A 17239-nucleotide genomic window follows, 5' to 3' on the forward strand; every position below is an offset into this window, starting at 1 on the left:
CAAAATAAACTATTCGGTGGAGAAATGTCAAATATGTTATTTATCTACCATCTTTAAATCCAAATAGCAAATAATAATAAACCGCTGGGGAGACGTAGTAGAAGAATATGAAACAAACTTAAATGTAAAAAATAATAATACACTTTTATCCATTTCTAGCAATAGTGATTTATTTCAGCCTTAAATTTGTTCAGATCTTCTTGTGCTGAAAGTTTTACCACATCTACTGATGTTTTTATAAGTCTAATATAATATAATTATTATAATTACTAGTTTTTGTCAGAACATAAAAACATTTGTTTTTCTTATTTGAAGTCTTTTGACTGGACGTAAAATATGTTAGAAAGAAACAAAGCAGACTGACTTGCCAGCAAACATTGTTTGAGACTCTTTTCATGGTGGAAACTTCCTGCGTTTTTTTAGTGTGTATTAAATTGTCAGAACGCTGACTATTTTAAAGGGTGGTGTTGATTTCAGTACTCAGATACTGCAAGTTATTTTAGTATTTGTACTGACTTTGTTACAAAAAGGCTCCAAAAGCTGCAGCTGATGAGGAACTGACTTCTCAAATGGGATTTTGCACAAAGAGTGTACAGAGGTTACAGCCATGAGTTTCCAGGTTTGTCGTAAAGTAAGTTAACTTTTATTACCAAAGTAATTGTACTTTGAATAATTTGTTATCTTATCAAAATATGTAGTAAACCTACTCGCATATGTTGAGTAACTTTAATTTTAGTGTAGTTTACTCTAACACAGTGTGTTATAATCGTTTTAAAACAACTTATCTTAAACTTGGTTCACAGGTTTGCTTGGTAAAACTTTTTTTAGATCGACAGTGCAGATGTGGAAAGCAGTAGAGTAGCGTGTCTCAATGACGGCAGAGCGATGTCTCCTCCATTTTAAAACTGAAACTAACACAAAAAGGCTGTAGAAGTTTCCCTCGGTGTGTCTGCTCCAGCTGAGAGACACAAAGCAAAGAAAATGTCAGGAAGCAGCTTTTTCTATCACTGGATATTAACCCATGAACACGGATACAAAACAGGACCACAACAATCTCTCATAAAGGCCACTTTAATAGATAGATAACCGAAATTAACTGTGGCGTTTAAAATCTTCTTCAGAGCCTCTAAAAACATTTGCTTGTGTCGAATTACTGAATCATTTCAAAGCTTGCAGACAAATGCGTCCTTGCGACAACTGAACAACTGTGAAGGAGAAAAACAACAAGACTACGAGTAAGAAATTCATCAGGCTCCTTGTATTTGTACAAACGCCTTCCTGACAGGATGTCAGCCGCTGAGCTCCGGCCTGTAATTTTACAGCCTAATTTTCATTGGCGATTAAGAACTAATCATAATACAAAAGTGAAAAGACAAATGTGTGTGTGGCGATTAGCCAGTGGGAGTGAACGCGGAAAAGTTCAGCTATTGACTGTGAACAATGTGCTGCTGTAGGAAGCCATTTTAACCTCCCTGCTAAGATCCTTAAATCACTTTTATATCAGCTGTTATAGGAGTAATAACCTGCGTTATTAATCCTTCCATCCGGTTAATGTCTGTGACATTTCCTGAATACTTCTTATACTAGATCAACCATTGTATTAGTAATCTGCTCCTGCCTGTGAGCTGCCTGCTCAGTCATTAAATGTGGTCACGTAACAGCATAAATCCCCATGTTTGTCTGTATTACAGAGGTTTCAGGAAGATTCCAGACGTCCGGCCGCTTGCTGCACATTTTACTGTTCTGAAAGGTTGAACCATCGCCCCAAACTCTGGCTTTCTTGAAGAACCTTTGTGTATTTGGCTGCAATTATCCTCATCTCAACTCTGGCCAGTCTGTCTGTCGCTCGGTCCACTGACTGATCACATCCACAAATCTGTGGTCTGACAAAGTCCAAAGAGTCGCTGCCTGCTGCCTAACAAGAGGCTTGTGCTGCCACCTTCTCCCATCTGTGCAGAACCTCTGAGGCCTCAGTTCTTGGTCCCCTCTGTGACCAAAGTTTTTGTTTGATCTGATCCTAAATCGAAGACTCACTGCAAGCAGAGTCCATTTGACTGAGCTGCTCCTGGGACAAATGGTATTGTCCACTTGTCCCGATCTGCACATTAAGTGTATTTCATCTGATTTTATGGCCATATTTTTGTATTTCCAAAATATCCTGTTGCTCCCGGTGGTTGAAGATACTTCATCTGAAAGGCATCTTCACTTCCAGTTCAATGAACTAAAGAAACTTTTGTGAGGATACTGAACTTGTAAATTTAGTACTTTTCACGTTTTTTGCCCTGACATGCAGTGTGAATCTTATATAAGCTGGTTAAATTTTACACAGGTGGACTCAAAGTAATCAAAGTAAAACAAAAATCATGCACCTAAACACATATGGGAACCCAAGCAAAGGCTCTGATTACTTTTTTTACGGACCATTTTTCATTTATGGGTTTTGTTTTGGCAAAACAAACGTCTAAAAGCAGGGCGGCACGGTGGTGGAGTGGTTGATGCTGCTGCCTCACAGCTAAAATGTCCCATTTTCCTCCCGTGCTTGCGTCGGTTTCCTCCTTTCTGGTTCCTTATTTAAATTGGTGACTCCAAGTGTGAATGGTTGTCTGTCTGTGTACGTCCCTCTGTGTTTGCCCTGAGATAGACTGGAGACCTGCCCAGGGTCTGAAATAGTCTCCAGACCAGGGTAAGCAGTAGCAGATGATGTGTGGATGTTTAAAAGCATGTTTTCACTTGGTTGTGGTTTCCTAACTGGACAAATCAGAATTACAACACGACAGACTGTGCACACAGCGAAGGGATGTGCATGTTTTCTGAAGCCACTGTACATCAGCGGGTGCACAAAGGCCAAAGCCTGTTCTCTGAATGAATGATGCTGGATTTTCCCGACATCGTCATCGCACAAAAGAAGTTGGTTATGACTGTATTCTCCCATGCAGCCTGCCCACGCTGCCTCTCTGTGGAAATAAAAGGAGCTCTTCCAAGAATCTGACCCCCGACAGAGAGAGCTGCTGGGCCAGTGGAGTTTGAAAACGTCTCACTGAGGCCAACTACTAATTCTTATGACTCACCCCCACCCTGCAAGCCGGCGTACATCTCTTCTCCACCCACATCAACCCCTTTCTCCCCTTTCCCGATCCCCAATGTGGGAACACTCTTTTGCTTTTTGTTCCACTCTGTGCTCCAGGATGAACTCATCGCAAACCGCCACAGTAAGAACAAAACAAGCTTCTATAAAGCTGCCCAGTCCCATCTCACCCCCTTCTCCACCTTAACGTCTGATATGAGCTAGGATCCATATGTGTTAAAACATGGGTGACCACCTCTCCTGTGCAAACTTAATTCAATTCAATTCAATTCAACTTTATATATATAGCGCCAATTCACAACAAAGTCATCTCAAGGCACTTTACAGAATAAAGTCAAGATTATAAAGATGTATAGAGAGAACCCAACAATTCCCCCTGGAGCAAGCCATAGGCAACAGTTGAGAGGAAAAACTCCCTTTAACGGAAGAAACCTCCAGCAGAACCAGGCTCACTTATCAAATGTTTTTGAAAAAAGGAAGCGTTTGGGATCAACCATGGCAAACGTTTAAAATGCACCGAGATCGCGTGAACCCTTCTTGCAAGTTAAACCATGAAAATGACTAAAATTGGAGTTAGAAAGGCTCTGCTCTCAAGAAGAGACCCTACTAGGAAAGAATGCCTCCTTATCAGTGTTGACACTGTTCCTCTTGGGGGTTTTATCACACAATATGGGACAAGCAGAGGGTGAAGGGTGGAAGGTTAGATGTTTAAGTGTGAGAATGTGAAGACCGAGGGAGGAAAAGAAAAAAGGGAGCCAACATGGAATGAAACAAAGCCTCTATGGTTTGGAGAAGAAAGGAAGCTGTCGTCACTGCTAAATTTAGTTTGGTTTCTGAGGCCGTGAATGAGCGAACGCAGGGCAGCGTGGAAACACCTGAGACGTTTTGTACAGACAATGAGGGAGCTGTCAGTCTCTTACGTAACACAGCGAAATCTGCACCTTCTGCTTGTCCCTTGAGGGGGGGTCACAGTGGAATGTGTTCCGCACGTTGATTTGACATGAGTTTTTACGCCGGATCCCCGCAACCCTCCCATCTTTACCCAGGTATGGGACCGGCACCATGGTTGGCCTTGATGGATGGACAGGGCCACACATGCTGGGATGGGATTCGAACCCACGGCCTTCTGCCTCCCAAACCCGATGCTCCACCTAAGAGAAAATAAATAAATACACAAATAATAATAAAAAACTCTAAATCACTACCCCTAAAGTCTAGAAGAGCTGTAAAACAAATGTAATTCCTCCTATTCACGTTTATAAGGAGCCAAAAAGCTTGAAAATGTAAAAGCAATGTAAAAATGTCTGTATAATATCTATAGTTTTTTGTATTTTGGGGGGTGGGGGGTGTGCATGCACCACTTTTATAGGACCGAATCAGCATAAGTAAAGAGTCATCTTCGGTGGAATTAAGGGCATTTTGGGGGAAATTCTTTGATCTTGCCAAGCACAAACATGTCATTCAGTGGAGCGGTTTGGGTGGCTGATGTGGTCCGTGGCACTGAGCCCTGCAGTGATGCCATTGTGGATTTCAACACTCACAGCATGGAAAGTGCAGGGCTGGAGCCAGAGCTCAAACACTGAGACCTGCTGAAGGTTTACATGGGAAATGAGGATGTTTGTCTTTGCATATAGACACAACTGACACTCACATATGCAGGCTTATGTCTAATCAAAAGCTCCAAATGGAGCCTCTTCCTGTGTTTATTTGCATCAGAAAATCCCTACTGAGTGCAGCAAGTTCAAGCAGCAAAGCTACTTCCGCCTCCTGATTCATGCTACATGGGATCAGATTCTTTTTCTTTAAAAGACAAAAAAAAAAAAAAAAAAAAAAAAAAAAAACAGCTTTGTTTAAATGAGGGAATTAAATGAATGAACATTTCTGTGCAGAGGATTTTAATAAAAGCTAGCGGGCTTTAGCAAAAATGAAACGAAGGGGTTTTTCCTGTGAAAGATGAGGCCTAACGGGTGGTGAGCTCTGTGGGAGCCTGAGTAATTCATCAGTGTGAGCAGTGTCCATGATCTTTTATCATGTGGTTTTACTGGGCCCCCCCTGCCCTATGGTGGATAGGCAGCCACACCACCAACTGAGCTGCCCCCCCCCCACCCCCCCACCCCCACCCCCCCACACACACACACACACTCATAATGCAATTAATCACATTTAAATTGAATGTATGAAAAGTGCATGTGAGTTATTTAACATCATCTATGTGCATGAGTTTCCTAGTTTCTAGATGCTTTAAATTCATGTTAAACTACGAAAAACAGAATTTGTTTAAAATTTGTGTTAAACAAAGGACCTTTGAGCAGAAATTGTGTTCTTGTGCTTTTGCAAAGATGCTTTCTAGGGTTCCAGGTCATTCGGCTTGAGAGGATTTCACAAATTACCTGTTACGTCACTCATGCTGTACGTTACAAACAGAGCGGAGTTTTCCATGATTTGCATCTGGTTGAAGGAGAAACGGTTGAAGAACAGTAAACCGTGTTGCAAATGCAGTCAAATGCTGAGCGTATGAAGCATTAAATCCTGCTGGATAAGAGAACAAAGGGACAATGAACATGCAGACAGAGCAGCTGGAGAATCGGGGGGTCAGGTACAGCGGCCCGCCTGATTTAGAAGCAATGGAAAAAACCATTTCCAACATTTACATATGTTCTTCCCATTTCCCCTTATTAGGAAGCTGAGAGCGAGGTCGTTGCCCTGCACAGCTGCACATGACCCAGTGTGGCAGAAATGCTGCGCCGACAAAGGCGGGTCATTTCTAGGATTCCCATAAATGTCTGGCAGCCCCTGCGGCCCACTACATCAGAGCGTACAGAGACGTTCTTCCTCCATAAGCACTTCCCCCAAACTCCAACACAGAAGGGGCCAAAGAATCCATGGCCTCAGTTCGGCCTTAACTAACAGAGTATCAATATTACTAGTCTGAGTTTATTATCAGCAGTCGACATGATGATGCAGGCTTCAAGTTGACAGACACCAACTATATTAAAGCTGGTAACAGTCTCAGAGTCGCTTAGCAATCAATGAGAAGCTAAGTAGCATATTTTCTATGATGAACTATTCATGTTACTCGACAATATTTCCGTGAATAAGCAGCAACACCTGCAGTGTGAATTCACAAGTTCTGAATACTAGTTGTTTAAAGTGAAAAAAGGTGTGAATGCTTTCACTGGGGCTTTCTGTTTCTGTCAGAGGTGGGAGCCGCATTTCGAAGTGTGATTTTGTTTTACCCCAGGGCCATCGATAACACCTTGCAACAGGTTCGAGTGCTCGACGCAAGGCTTCGAAAAGATGTGTTTACAGTGTGTGAACTGAACCACGGGGCTTCATGAAGCAGAAAGCTGAGGACAAGTGGGACGTTTTACAGTCTGTCCAAAAAAAATTATGATTATTTACACAAACATTCCATCAGCCAGACAAACAATGTCGTCTCCTCACAAACAGCCGCAAATCTGAAGCCCGACAAAAAACAGGACCCACTTCCTTTCTGTAAGAACATTAACGTCACAGGAAAAAATGAGCCAGAGCCAGGACTCCTGCTCAGAACTGACTGAATGCAGAAACCCCCTCCCCTCCCCTCCCCCCCGAGTAGTGACACAGCTGGGTGGGTCTGGACTGGTCACTGTGTGCTAACAGTCTGCCTGCGGGCTGAGGGGAGGAGGCCGTGGTGCAGCAGAACCCATCTGAGGGACAAGACACAGAGCAGAGAGTCCTGCTGTCAGGTCTCTGTTTGGTAACTAATCAGAGGCTGCACGCTGGGAGTCCGTCACAGTGTCACAGCGGGGGGTCAACTGCCACTTAGAGCCTGTGAGGGGGGGGCAGTTCATTGTGGTTAAAAGCTGCGTTTACACTACTGCATTATTACACAAACACACACACACACTTCATCCATCCCTGAGACATACTCAGGACACACTGGAGTCACTGCCACCCAAACACATTTAAAACAAGTAAAGATGATTTTCACACAAAAAACTTCAACGAAAACATCACATTTTGTGCACTGCACTATTCCTCATCCTATTTGTTATGCAGCTGCACTTTTCTTCTCCTTGGTGTGACCACATGTGCCTCATGTTGTTCAGTGTGCACGTGTAGAACGTGTCCACATACCCATGAATGTGTCTTTAGGGATCAAAGGAAATGAAGAAAAAAAAAAAAAAAGTCAGGCCGTTGGCAACATACTGGAAATAATGGGACGAGTCTGGGAAATCCACTTTTTTTTCATACTTTTTTCATGGATCTTTGCAAAACCTCAATCCTTTGGCATCTTTAACACTTTTGTCATTTATGAATACAATACAGTTTATGAGCTTATATAGTCTTTGTTTTCTACCCGTTATTCGTTTTCGGCTTTGTGAATACCAGGATCTTCTTTGCAATGTTGCAGTGGTTCAGTGTCTTGCCCAAGGACACATTGACACGTAGGCAGGAGGGACCGGGAATCGAAGCACCGACCCTGGGAAAGACCCCGGGCCTTTCATAAGTCATGTTGCTGCGATCAGTTGAATAAACTGAAACGTGACGATTCCAAGTAGAACCTCAAATATGAGCCTACAGCTGCTGAAGTCAAGATCCCAGGAGGAAACAATCAGTGTCTAATGAAGTCTTCATGATGTGCTGGAAACTTCCACCGCTAAAAGTGGAAGTGAGTAAGTTGTAGGTTATGTGTTGGCTGCACGTCACTCTGTAGTCATACCCGCCTTCGTGTGTCAATTCCGACTAATGACTTCATTTGTGTTTTTCTCAAGGATATCCCTCTCCTTTCTAGGCACAATGAGGCCACTTCCTGTTTAGAGAAGGTCCAGACCCGGCTGCACTCAGCCGCCCTCTGGCCTTACGTAATTTCCCCTCCTTTTTTAAGGCTGAGCAGTGTCAGTCGGGGGCTTTGGACGATCCTTGCAGACAGTTGTAGCAACAATCACCATTGTTTGGGTAAAAGGGTTAAAAATGTCTCTGAAATTGCAAACAGAACTGATGAAACTGAATGATGCAGAGATGGTCGTACTCTCAGGCATAAGTGCTGGTTTGCCGCATACTTCTGTCTTCAGTTCAACAATGGAACACTGCAACAAAAGCAGTTTAAACTGTCTATTTGTGGAGCAACATTTTGAAAACAGTGGCAGCAATGACGACGTTCAAATCTATGTTTACTGCTAACGACCGTCTGGCTGCAAGAGTTTAAGACAAAGTTCATTTCCGTGCACAACATGCGTTTGCACATTTAAGAAAAGTTATATGAAAAGTGCAGAAATTTGAGGAAACAAAAAAGGCTTTTTTCAAATTTTGGCTGACAGTTAAAAACAACTGGGTAACAATGACACATTGAATAATTCAATCTGCTCATACTAGAATACATCCTTCCAAAGCTAAACCTCGGCGTTACTATTGTGTGTATATGAATTACTATCATTCATATACACACAAAAACTGCGTTAACATTAGGAAAACAACTTCAGGCTACGTCACGTTACAAGAAAAACACCTGTACCCTGGTCTCCCGTGGAAAAGTCCTCTGACTTGCTGTACCGTCCACCTCCCTTGAGACTTTTTCACTTTATATTCTACAGTAAGTCATTGCTTTACGCTCAAACACTGAGGCATTAGCGTCTCCTTTGCACCACATTGACAGCTACAAGCATTGATCACCAATGCAAACGGGTTCGCTACGCGTCAGCACGCAAAGCAGGAGGGACAGGACACTTTTTCATGCTTTGGGAATGAGAACGGGCTGTTGTGACAGTGTCCAGATCCCATTGGGTCCCGATACATTATCATCTGGATGGAACCATGTGTCTCGCAGCATCTGGACTAGTTGAGGATTTAAACGTAATTATCTTTGGCCAACTACTAGGAAATTACTGCTACGTTTAGAGAGAGAGTGTGAATTCTTCCATTACAAAAGACTAAACTAAGACTTGACTGAGAAACTGGTTTCAGTTAATCAGAAAGTGGTCGTGGGAGGTTCTTACCCGACACTGGCAGGTGAAGAGATGCAGAGTTTGCTGATAAGAGATTTGCTGGGATCTCTCCTGTGGTGTTTGTTAGTGTGACGGTGAAGTCAGAATTAAAAAAAAAGAGGAAATCAGCTCATTCAGGGTGACAACAAAACACCACTAATCTTAATTTCTTTAGCACCTTCCACAACAAAGCCAAAGACAAACAGCTTGATTAAAAGGTAAAGGAGGATTTTATAACCACTAGTATGGTTTGTAATCACCTTTTGTGATTTGTATCATTGTGGCTTTCATGGCTTTTCTCCGAAAGCGGAGAAAGTGTGTTCAACATGTGCAGAGTTGATCTCTAGGAAAAAATAAGATCCATAAAAGGCACGTTCGCCCAAAAAAAAAGGTCACATTTGAAATATGTGAGCTAAAACATAATAACAGATCTGTGCAAGTTATTTTCTGAAATCTGGGGTTTCTGGGCTGCAGAACAGACCCAGCTGCACCACACTCACAAATTACTGTTTTTCCAAATTAACCTGTGGTTGAGTTTACTTACGAGTGTGAAGTTTCTCTTTTATTAACTGTATGTGTGGAAGAGACAGAGAAAACATGACGGTGATGAAAGAGCAGCGACTGAGCTAACAGTGTGTAGGAAGGTTGAATCAAATGTGACACATTGGCACAACAGATCAATCAATAAACATCAATTTGTCAATCTATTCTATTACTTATACTACATGTGGGGATATGAGCCCATTCTGTACATGGCAACTACAAAACATGACAGAAGATACTGGATGGGAGCAACAGAGTCACAATCCTGTTTATTGGCCAAGGAAGCTAACGCATCCAAGCAGCAACCAGCTCGTATGAAAAGTGTCGGAGATGTAAAATTAAATGTTACATGCTTCTACGGACGAAACAAGACGAACAAATATAAATATGAAGGCCATCTTAACACTTCTGCACTGGTGAAAATGATGTCAGAAATACTGCAGTTCATTAGTGACAGGGCTGCGTGTCTGTGTTCACGATGTACATTTCATCATCTCCCTTTACTGAGTAAGGAGACAAACTCTCTGTGTGACGGGGGGGGAGGCCAGAAACTGAGGGTCTGCAGGCCCAGGGACTGTGCTGGGCAACACATTTATCAACACTTTCGCTGCTGCTCGCTCGAACACAGAGGAACAAAAGTTGACAAGTTGTGAACGTTTGTTCAAGCTTGGGCCCTGCAACATGGCTGTGAACACGCTTGTGAACTTTTGTTCACAAGCACAAAGCTTGTGAACCACTTTGGATTCACAATCTTGTGAACTTTTGTTCACAAGCACCATGGGTGTGCACAGCCGTGTTGCAGGGCCCAAGCTCTACAGGTCCAGGCCTAGTTTCCATTCAGGTGTCCATACAGGTTTGACATACTGGAAAACAGGATGGCACCTCTGGACAGTAGCAACAGGCTAGAGGGATGTAGTGGGGACTGGACAGGTGAAGCGGTCTGGGAAAAGGTTTTACCCCTAAAAGTCTGGAATAAACACCAAAGGAAGATCAGAGGAGTGAGGACAGATTGTGAGCAGCTTTATTTGGCTGCATTATTACTGATCCAAACACCAATTCCTGCTCATTTCCCTCATTAGTGTTCAGTTTGGTTCCGTCTTCATTTCACACATTTTCTTCAAGTTAGTTTTCTGTTTTCGTTCTTCTTTGCAGTGTTTGAAAACCTGCTCTCCTTCCTCCAGTGTTTGTTCACGTCCATGCTCTGGATGTTATTGGCACTTTTACAACATAATCTGACAAACCTGATGAGCAACACAGAGCCGCAGCAGCACAGTCATAACTACACTGGATAGTAGGAGGAAAATGCACTTGGCACCGCTGACAGGAGCTCGCACCTCAGGGCAAACTGATAAGGTGAGAATCTCACTTTCTTCTAAGGAACATTAACTGTGTCTGAGCTGCCAGTATTTCCTAAAGAGGAGGAGTAGGAGGAGGAGAAAACCCCTGGAGAAGAGAGAGGGAGACCAACCCACTGCGTGTCGAGTCCTGCCCTGCTCCATCCCCACATCACACTCACGTCTCCGCGCCGATCGGCAGCCTGCGTCCTCCGCTCCCACCGTGGGATCACAGCTGCCGCTCAAAACTGGATATTCACACGCGTCTCCAGGTGCGTGGAAAAAATTTTTCTTATTAAATATATATGTAATAAGCAGAGAAGCTGTGTGCAAGAGTCGTGTAGTGCGTCCGAGCTGCTCGGTGACACACTTCCAGTGACTTTAAGTCTGTGACATGGATCATTCTGACTCACTCCACGGTTTTACTGCGAAAGGCGGATTTATGGTTTATACGACAGAGGGATTATGATATTATGATCTGGAATTAGATTTGCCGGTCTGTTCGGGGTCAGTAGGAGCGACACCGAACCAGGAAAGAGCTGAGGAGGTTTTGAGTAGTTTATGATTCGACCAACATAGCAGATGACAGGTACAAATACACAAGCGCAATACTCAGGTAAACTGAAGTAAATGCTTGGAAATGTACTGTGAGCAGCAGCGCTGCGGAAAGACCGTGATGTCTCTGGGCATTAATCCCATTCACTTACTGAGAAAAGGATTTTAGCAGTACTGAACTTGTTCCTGGTGCATGTAGGTACAAGCTCGGAGCCGATTTGTTCCATGTGTTTCTGCAGAATTTTGAAAATGCGCAGTTTAATTCGCACGGATTTCTGACTAGTTACTGTGAAAAACCTGAACTTTTATTTCATTTCTTCAATTCAGAAATACAATTACAAAAGTACCAAAAGTAAAATGCAGCGTAAAGAAGCTTCGTAGTACTTACAGTAGAATGTTACCACTGTGTGGGTATGTGTTACTACTGAAAAGTACTAAATTAATGAGTCAGTAATTATATGTTTTTACGTCATGACTCATGTCTGATACACATTTTTTGTTCATGGTATCAATTTAAATTCCAGTCGAACATTCGTCATAACTGTCTACGTTTCTAAAGCCACAATATCGCTTTTTATTTTTTCTAAATGCATCTAATAAACATCCCGCACATTTTATACTGTGAGATCGTGTTCAAGAAAAGCTTGATGTCACTGGATCAGGGTCAGTTTACAATTTGAAAGGGTTTGAAGTTCAAGTTCTTTTTCCCCTATAAAAACATGTGGTAGTTTCCTGCATGATCTGGTATGATGTGACTTTGTGCAATTATTACTGTGAGCTCTTAAATGTGGAGAGTTTCTTTAATTAAATGTGTTTTTTTTAACCTTTGTTAATTATGGTTTTGTGTGTTGCCTCCTCGTTTCACGCAGGCTGGAGCTCATCGCCTCCTAGTGGCCAATATGGGGATTGAAAAGAAGTGATTTTTTTTTTTTTCTTTGGAGGAAAAATTCTCAAACCACAGGAAATCCTATCTGATAGCATCAAAAGAAGCACTTTTCCCCTACAACAGCTGTCAGCATCTTTCTCTCTAAGTTGTCAGTGCGCAACCAGGGGAACTTATGACGCCTCATCTGTGGATTTAATTTGAGAAACTAAGTAGGAGAGGAAACGATTAAAACATCCACTTCTGGTAGATGCCAAAAAATGTCTGCAGAGCCCCCCCATGCCGGCTATCCTGCTGTAGCCCCCTCTGTGATCCCTATATCCCCCTCCTCAGGAGAAATGTTCGCTGCGTACCACAGCAACGCCGTCCTCATAGAGCACTACAACTACACGGGCAAACTGAATGGGAGACAGGACAATGAAGGACTGAAGCCTGAGGCCGTAGCGTTCCTGCTGGTCTGCCTGCTGATAGTCGTAGAAAATGCTGTGGTTCTTCTGGCCATCTGGAAGAACAAGAAGTTCCATATGCCCATGTACTATTTACTGGGAAACTTGACTCTGTCGGACATGCTCGCAGGTTTCACCTACATGGTGAACATCATAACATCAGGCGCCAACACGCTAACTATGACCCCAGTGCTGTGGTTCCTGAGGGAGGGGGGGGTGTTTATCATGCTGGCCGCCTCCGTCATCAGTCTGCTGGCCATTGCCATTGAGCGCCACGTCACCATGGTGCGGATGAAGCCGTACCAAGGGGACAAACAAGGGCGGATGTTCGCTTTGATCGGAGCAAGCTGGGTGCTGTCCGTCTTCCTGGGCATCCTGCCCGTCCTCGGCTGGAACTGCATGGGACGTCTGGACCAGTGCTCCACGGTCCTGCCGCTTTACGCCAAGAGCTACATTCTCTTTTGCATCACCATCTTCAGCGCCATCCTCATGTCCATCGTGGTGCTGTACGTCCGCATCTTCCGTATAGTCAAGGTTAACACCCAGCGCCTTGCTTCGGTTCCACACCGCAAAGGCCTTTACCGCAAGTCCCAGAAGTACATGGCCTTGTTGAAGACGGTCACCATAGTCCTGGGGGTCTTCATCTTATGTTGGCTGCCCCTCTTCATCCTCCTGCTACTCGATTTCTGCTGTACTGCCAAAAGCTGTGATGTCCTCTTCAAGGCTGATTACTTCTTGGGCATTGCCATGTTTAACTCGCTTCTCAACCCCATCATTTACACGCTGACCAGCAAGGACATGAGGAGGGCCATCATCCGTCTGCTGTGCCGACACTGCCTCATAACAGAAGATGGACAAGTGAAGAAGTTTGGGATGCCCTTCCTGGACTGCAGCACCACTAAGACAGAAGGAGCCTCTCACAGACTGGAGGGACTGGATACAACCGTGTCTTCCGGTAACTTTACACCCTCCACTATCAAAGCCATTTACCCCAGGATGTGTAAGATTTGACACAGAGACTCTTTTGGACTTTGCCCAAACAGCAAGCGTTCAAACAAAGAGTCAGACGACTGATTAGGCCACGTCGCTCCTCTCTGAACTGCATTAAGTACGTGCTCTAATCGAGCAAACGTACGAGGAGCTGACGTTTTGTGATGCAGTGTGCCACAGTTTCGGTATTATTAATGCTTGACATACTGTCTGTGAAAGCTCTGCAAGCTGGGAGACAAAACAATGCATATATTTTACAAGGGTGACTTGAAAATCTCCCTGCCTTCATAGTAGTTGGAGCTTCTTGGGAATCAAGCATTACATTTGTCTTTGAGACTAAACAAGGCCAGTATTTGTCAGGGGAGGTCCATCGTGTACTTCTCGTGTACATCCAATGAAAATCCAAAGCCAGCCATGCTGTGCATAATGGTCAGAAAGATCAGGCATTAAGTTCACGCAGGAGATTTATCGTCATCTCCTCTGCCTGTGAAGCCAATAATGATATGTTGTTACAAACAGAGCATCCACACCCAGGACCTGCTGCCAAACCCATGTAATCTGTGCCATGTGAGTTTTGGTCAGCAGCAGTGCTGGGTAGAGGTCCCCACGACCAACATCAGAGGCTCAGCGGCCGGGAGACGCACTGACGACGTCATATGGAGGGATTGTGCTTGGCGGTTTGCAGCTTTGGAGGTCCCTTCGACATATGTAGCAACACATGATGAATGACTAAAAGCAATAAAAGCTGACAGTGGAGGACTGTCGACGGGTGAACAGACTAGAACGTTGCATTGATGCACCACAGTTTGGGTGCAAACATTTGTGTTTTGAAGCTGTAGCGATGAGATAACTTCATCTAAATATCATGAAATGTCTGATTTTCTTGTGAAAGAGCACAAGTATTACCTTGATGCCCGTGAAAACCATCTGTGAAAACCCAGACATCTCTGTGTGTGGGCTTCAAAGTACTGAGGAACTTCACTGTGGTAAAACCTTGAACAGAACACTTTCCCTTTTGTCATCTTGTAAATACATGTAAAAAGAAAAAATATATATTTACGGATGTTTTTATACTTTGTAAATATCTATAGTCTGTTCTGAACTTTTGTATTGTGTAAAAAAAAAAAAAAAAAAAACTCACTTAAGTTATGTCAATTTCATATACGCACTGAATAAACATGTGAATTTTACATTTATATTTGCTCTGTGAATAGTTTTCAAACCGACAATGTGGCAGTTTCGCTTCTCACACTGACATTTTCTATTTGTCTCTGACTAAAACTAAACTAAAACTAACTAAATTTCTGAATAAGCACAGGCCGTGTGATTTTGATTAGTATAAAGTACAGTCTGATAATCTACTGTTTAGTACATTCATATTAGCTTAAATTGAAATTTTTCATTACACTGATATTAAGTTGCTGTTGCTTTCTGCAAATATTGACCCCAGAAGCCACTAGAAGATGCAAGGATGGTTTTTTTGTTTGTTTGTTTGCTTGTTTTTTTAATAAAGAATTTTTGCCCCCGCACTAAACATATTTAATTATTTTAATGAATAATGATGAGTACTTGTAAAAAAAAGTACATGAATACGTGTAAAAAGTTTCATAGAGATCTTAATTATAAAACTTGCTGAGGACCAGTGGTTATAGGTGTGAAGCTGACACAAAGATGAATATAAAATTCCACTCAACAAAGACTCAAACTAGTTGACCCCGTTTACTCTTGACAGTAAACATTTCGAAGTGAAACCAAACTTTGACGAATAGGTTCTTGACACAACCAACCCCCACCTCCATGGAAACCACTTGTTAAAACCGCTGTGGGTAATAAAAGCTAGAGTTTAAGCAAGAAGCCTGTGTATGTATTCAGTGCGCTGTTTACCGTAAGGAAACCACATTTTGGTGCGTGATTCTTACAAGTTATGGTACATGTGAGTAGAAACATCCCCAACACCATAGATCACCCAGCCTACATTCGGCCACCTGCCTTTCTGCAGGGGTACGCAGTTGTGGCACATTTTCAAAGAAGGTTGAAGAAAGTTTCGGTTCTCAGTAATACAGGCCCATGGGTATTCAATCAGCATGCTTTGCACAACAGAAACCGTACGTGGGCACCATCAGTCAAGTCTCACTACACTTGTTTACATGCATCACCATCGTGGCCTGATTGTTTTTCCATATGGTACGTTGCTCACCCTTTCTTCTTCTTCCCAACTTAGCTTTTCTGCTAACTGAGTGAGTCACGAGTCTAATTGGCCAGAAGCACCTGGCAAATAATTAAAGGTAAATGTGCCAGAAATGGACATCTAGATGCATCAGTAACAGCAAAGAAACATTGTTTACAGTGTAAACCGAGAACCAGAAACATTCGATTTGGTCACGAAATGAACCCGACTTGCCCAAACCAGTGATTCAGTTGAGCCTCGGGCCAGACAGACAGACAGACAGACATGTCGACAGGGTGGGAGACGTCACGGGAGGCAGAAAGTTCTTGCTGGTTCTTATTGTAACATGGCGATTTAGAGAAATTAGTCACTAATGGCCATTTTGAAAGAGTTTCCGTGGCAACTGTAAGGGAACAAATAATGAGCTTAACAGTTAAAATGTGGCTTCACAACCTTATTAGCTAGAAAAACTTGAAATAATGAATAAACAATGGAAATGTAAAGGAGAATAAAATAGATTTAAAATAGTAAAAAGTGGTTAAACATTTGACAATTTGATAAATTGCTGAAATAGTTAAATTCCTCCAGTAGTATGTGTGCAAAGTCCAGAGCAACCCAAACCAGGATTTTTCCATTTGATGGGAAAAATATACATTTTAGTTGATATAACAGTGATGTAAGCGCACAATCAGAGGTTAAAAACCTCTAGTCTGGCTAATCAGCCACAAGCCACTTGAAAGCTTTCAGCATCTCGGCGCGTTCAGCAGGAATTTGCTTGGTTGTCACGACGCCCAAAAACATAAAAGGAAGCTTCTCTCTCAGCAATGTCTCATCTGAGCTGGTAGATCTTTACAAAAATCACACGTCTGACAGAGTTAGTCCAACAAAAAAAGAGCAGTGCAGTAACAAAGACAATCAGGACAGTGATACATGAACCAGGTCATAAACTGCTTGACTGGCTCCCAGTAAAACACATTGTGCTACTGGTCTGCACAGCTCTCAGTGGTTGGGGCTCTGCAGTATGTGTCTAACTTGAGGTGGAGGCCTCGGGTGATGTTGTAGCCATCTGTACCGAGAACAAGATCCACATCTTAACAGTGAGCTTACAGATACTTTGGCCCTGCGCTGCACAACTGCCACATGTAGTTTAAGCCTGAAGTGTGACTGTTTCCACATGTAAAACACAGCTTAAAACCTGTTTCCTCAGGTCCATGATGATGTTTTATTATTATTTATTTATTTATTTATTTATTTTTAATTATTATTTAAA

The 17239-nt window shown here is 42.9% G+C and overlaps 1 protein-coding gene across 2 annotated transcripts; it reads left to right on the forward strand.

Moving 5' to 3' along the window:
- The first annotated feature begins 11024 nt into the window (after positions 1–11024).
- On the forward strand, positions 11025–14964 carry s1pr5a (sphingosine-1-phosphate receptor 5a). Of its 2 annotated transcripts, none has more exons than XM_067477628.1 (2): positions 11025–11200; positions 12353–14964. In XM_067477628.1, exon 2 carries the CDS (start codon positions 12627–12629, stop codon positions 13821–13823), a length of 1197 nt encoding a protein of 398 aa, XP_067333729.1. In that variant the 5' UTR covers positions 11025–11200; positions 12353–12626; the 3' UTR covers positions 13824–14964. The 2 variants fall into 2 exon arrangements, with proteins under 2 accessions (XP_067333729.1, XP_067333730.1); XM_067477629.1 differs by lacking the exon at positions 11025–11200 and adding an exon at positions 11238–11517.
- Positions 14965–17239: the final 2275 nt, after the last annotated feature.

This window comes from Channa argus, chromosome 15, assembly GCF_033026475.1.
Source record: "Channa argus isolate prfri chromosome 15, Channa argus male v1.0, whole genome shotgun sequence".
In the NCBI taxonomy this organism is placed as follows: domain Eukaryota; kingdom Metazoa; phylum Chordata; class Actinopteri; order Anabantiformes; family Channidae; genus Channa; species Channa argus.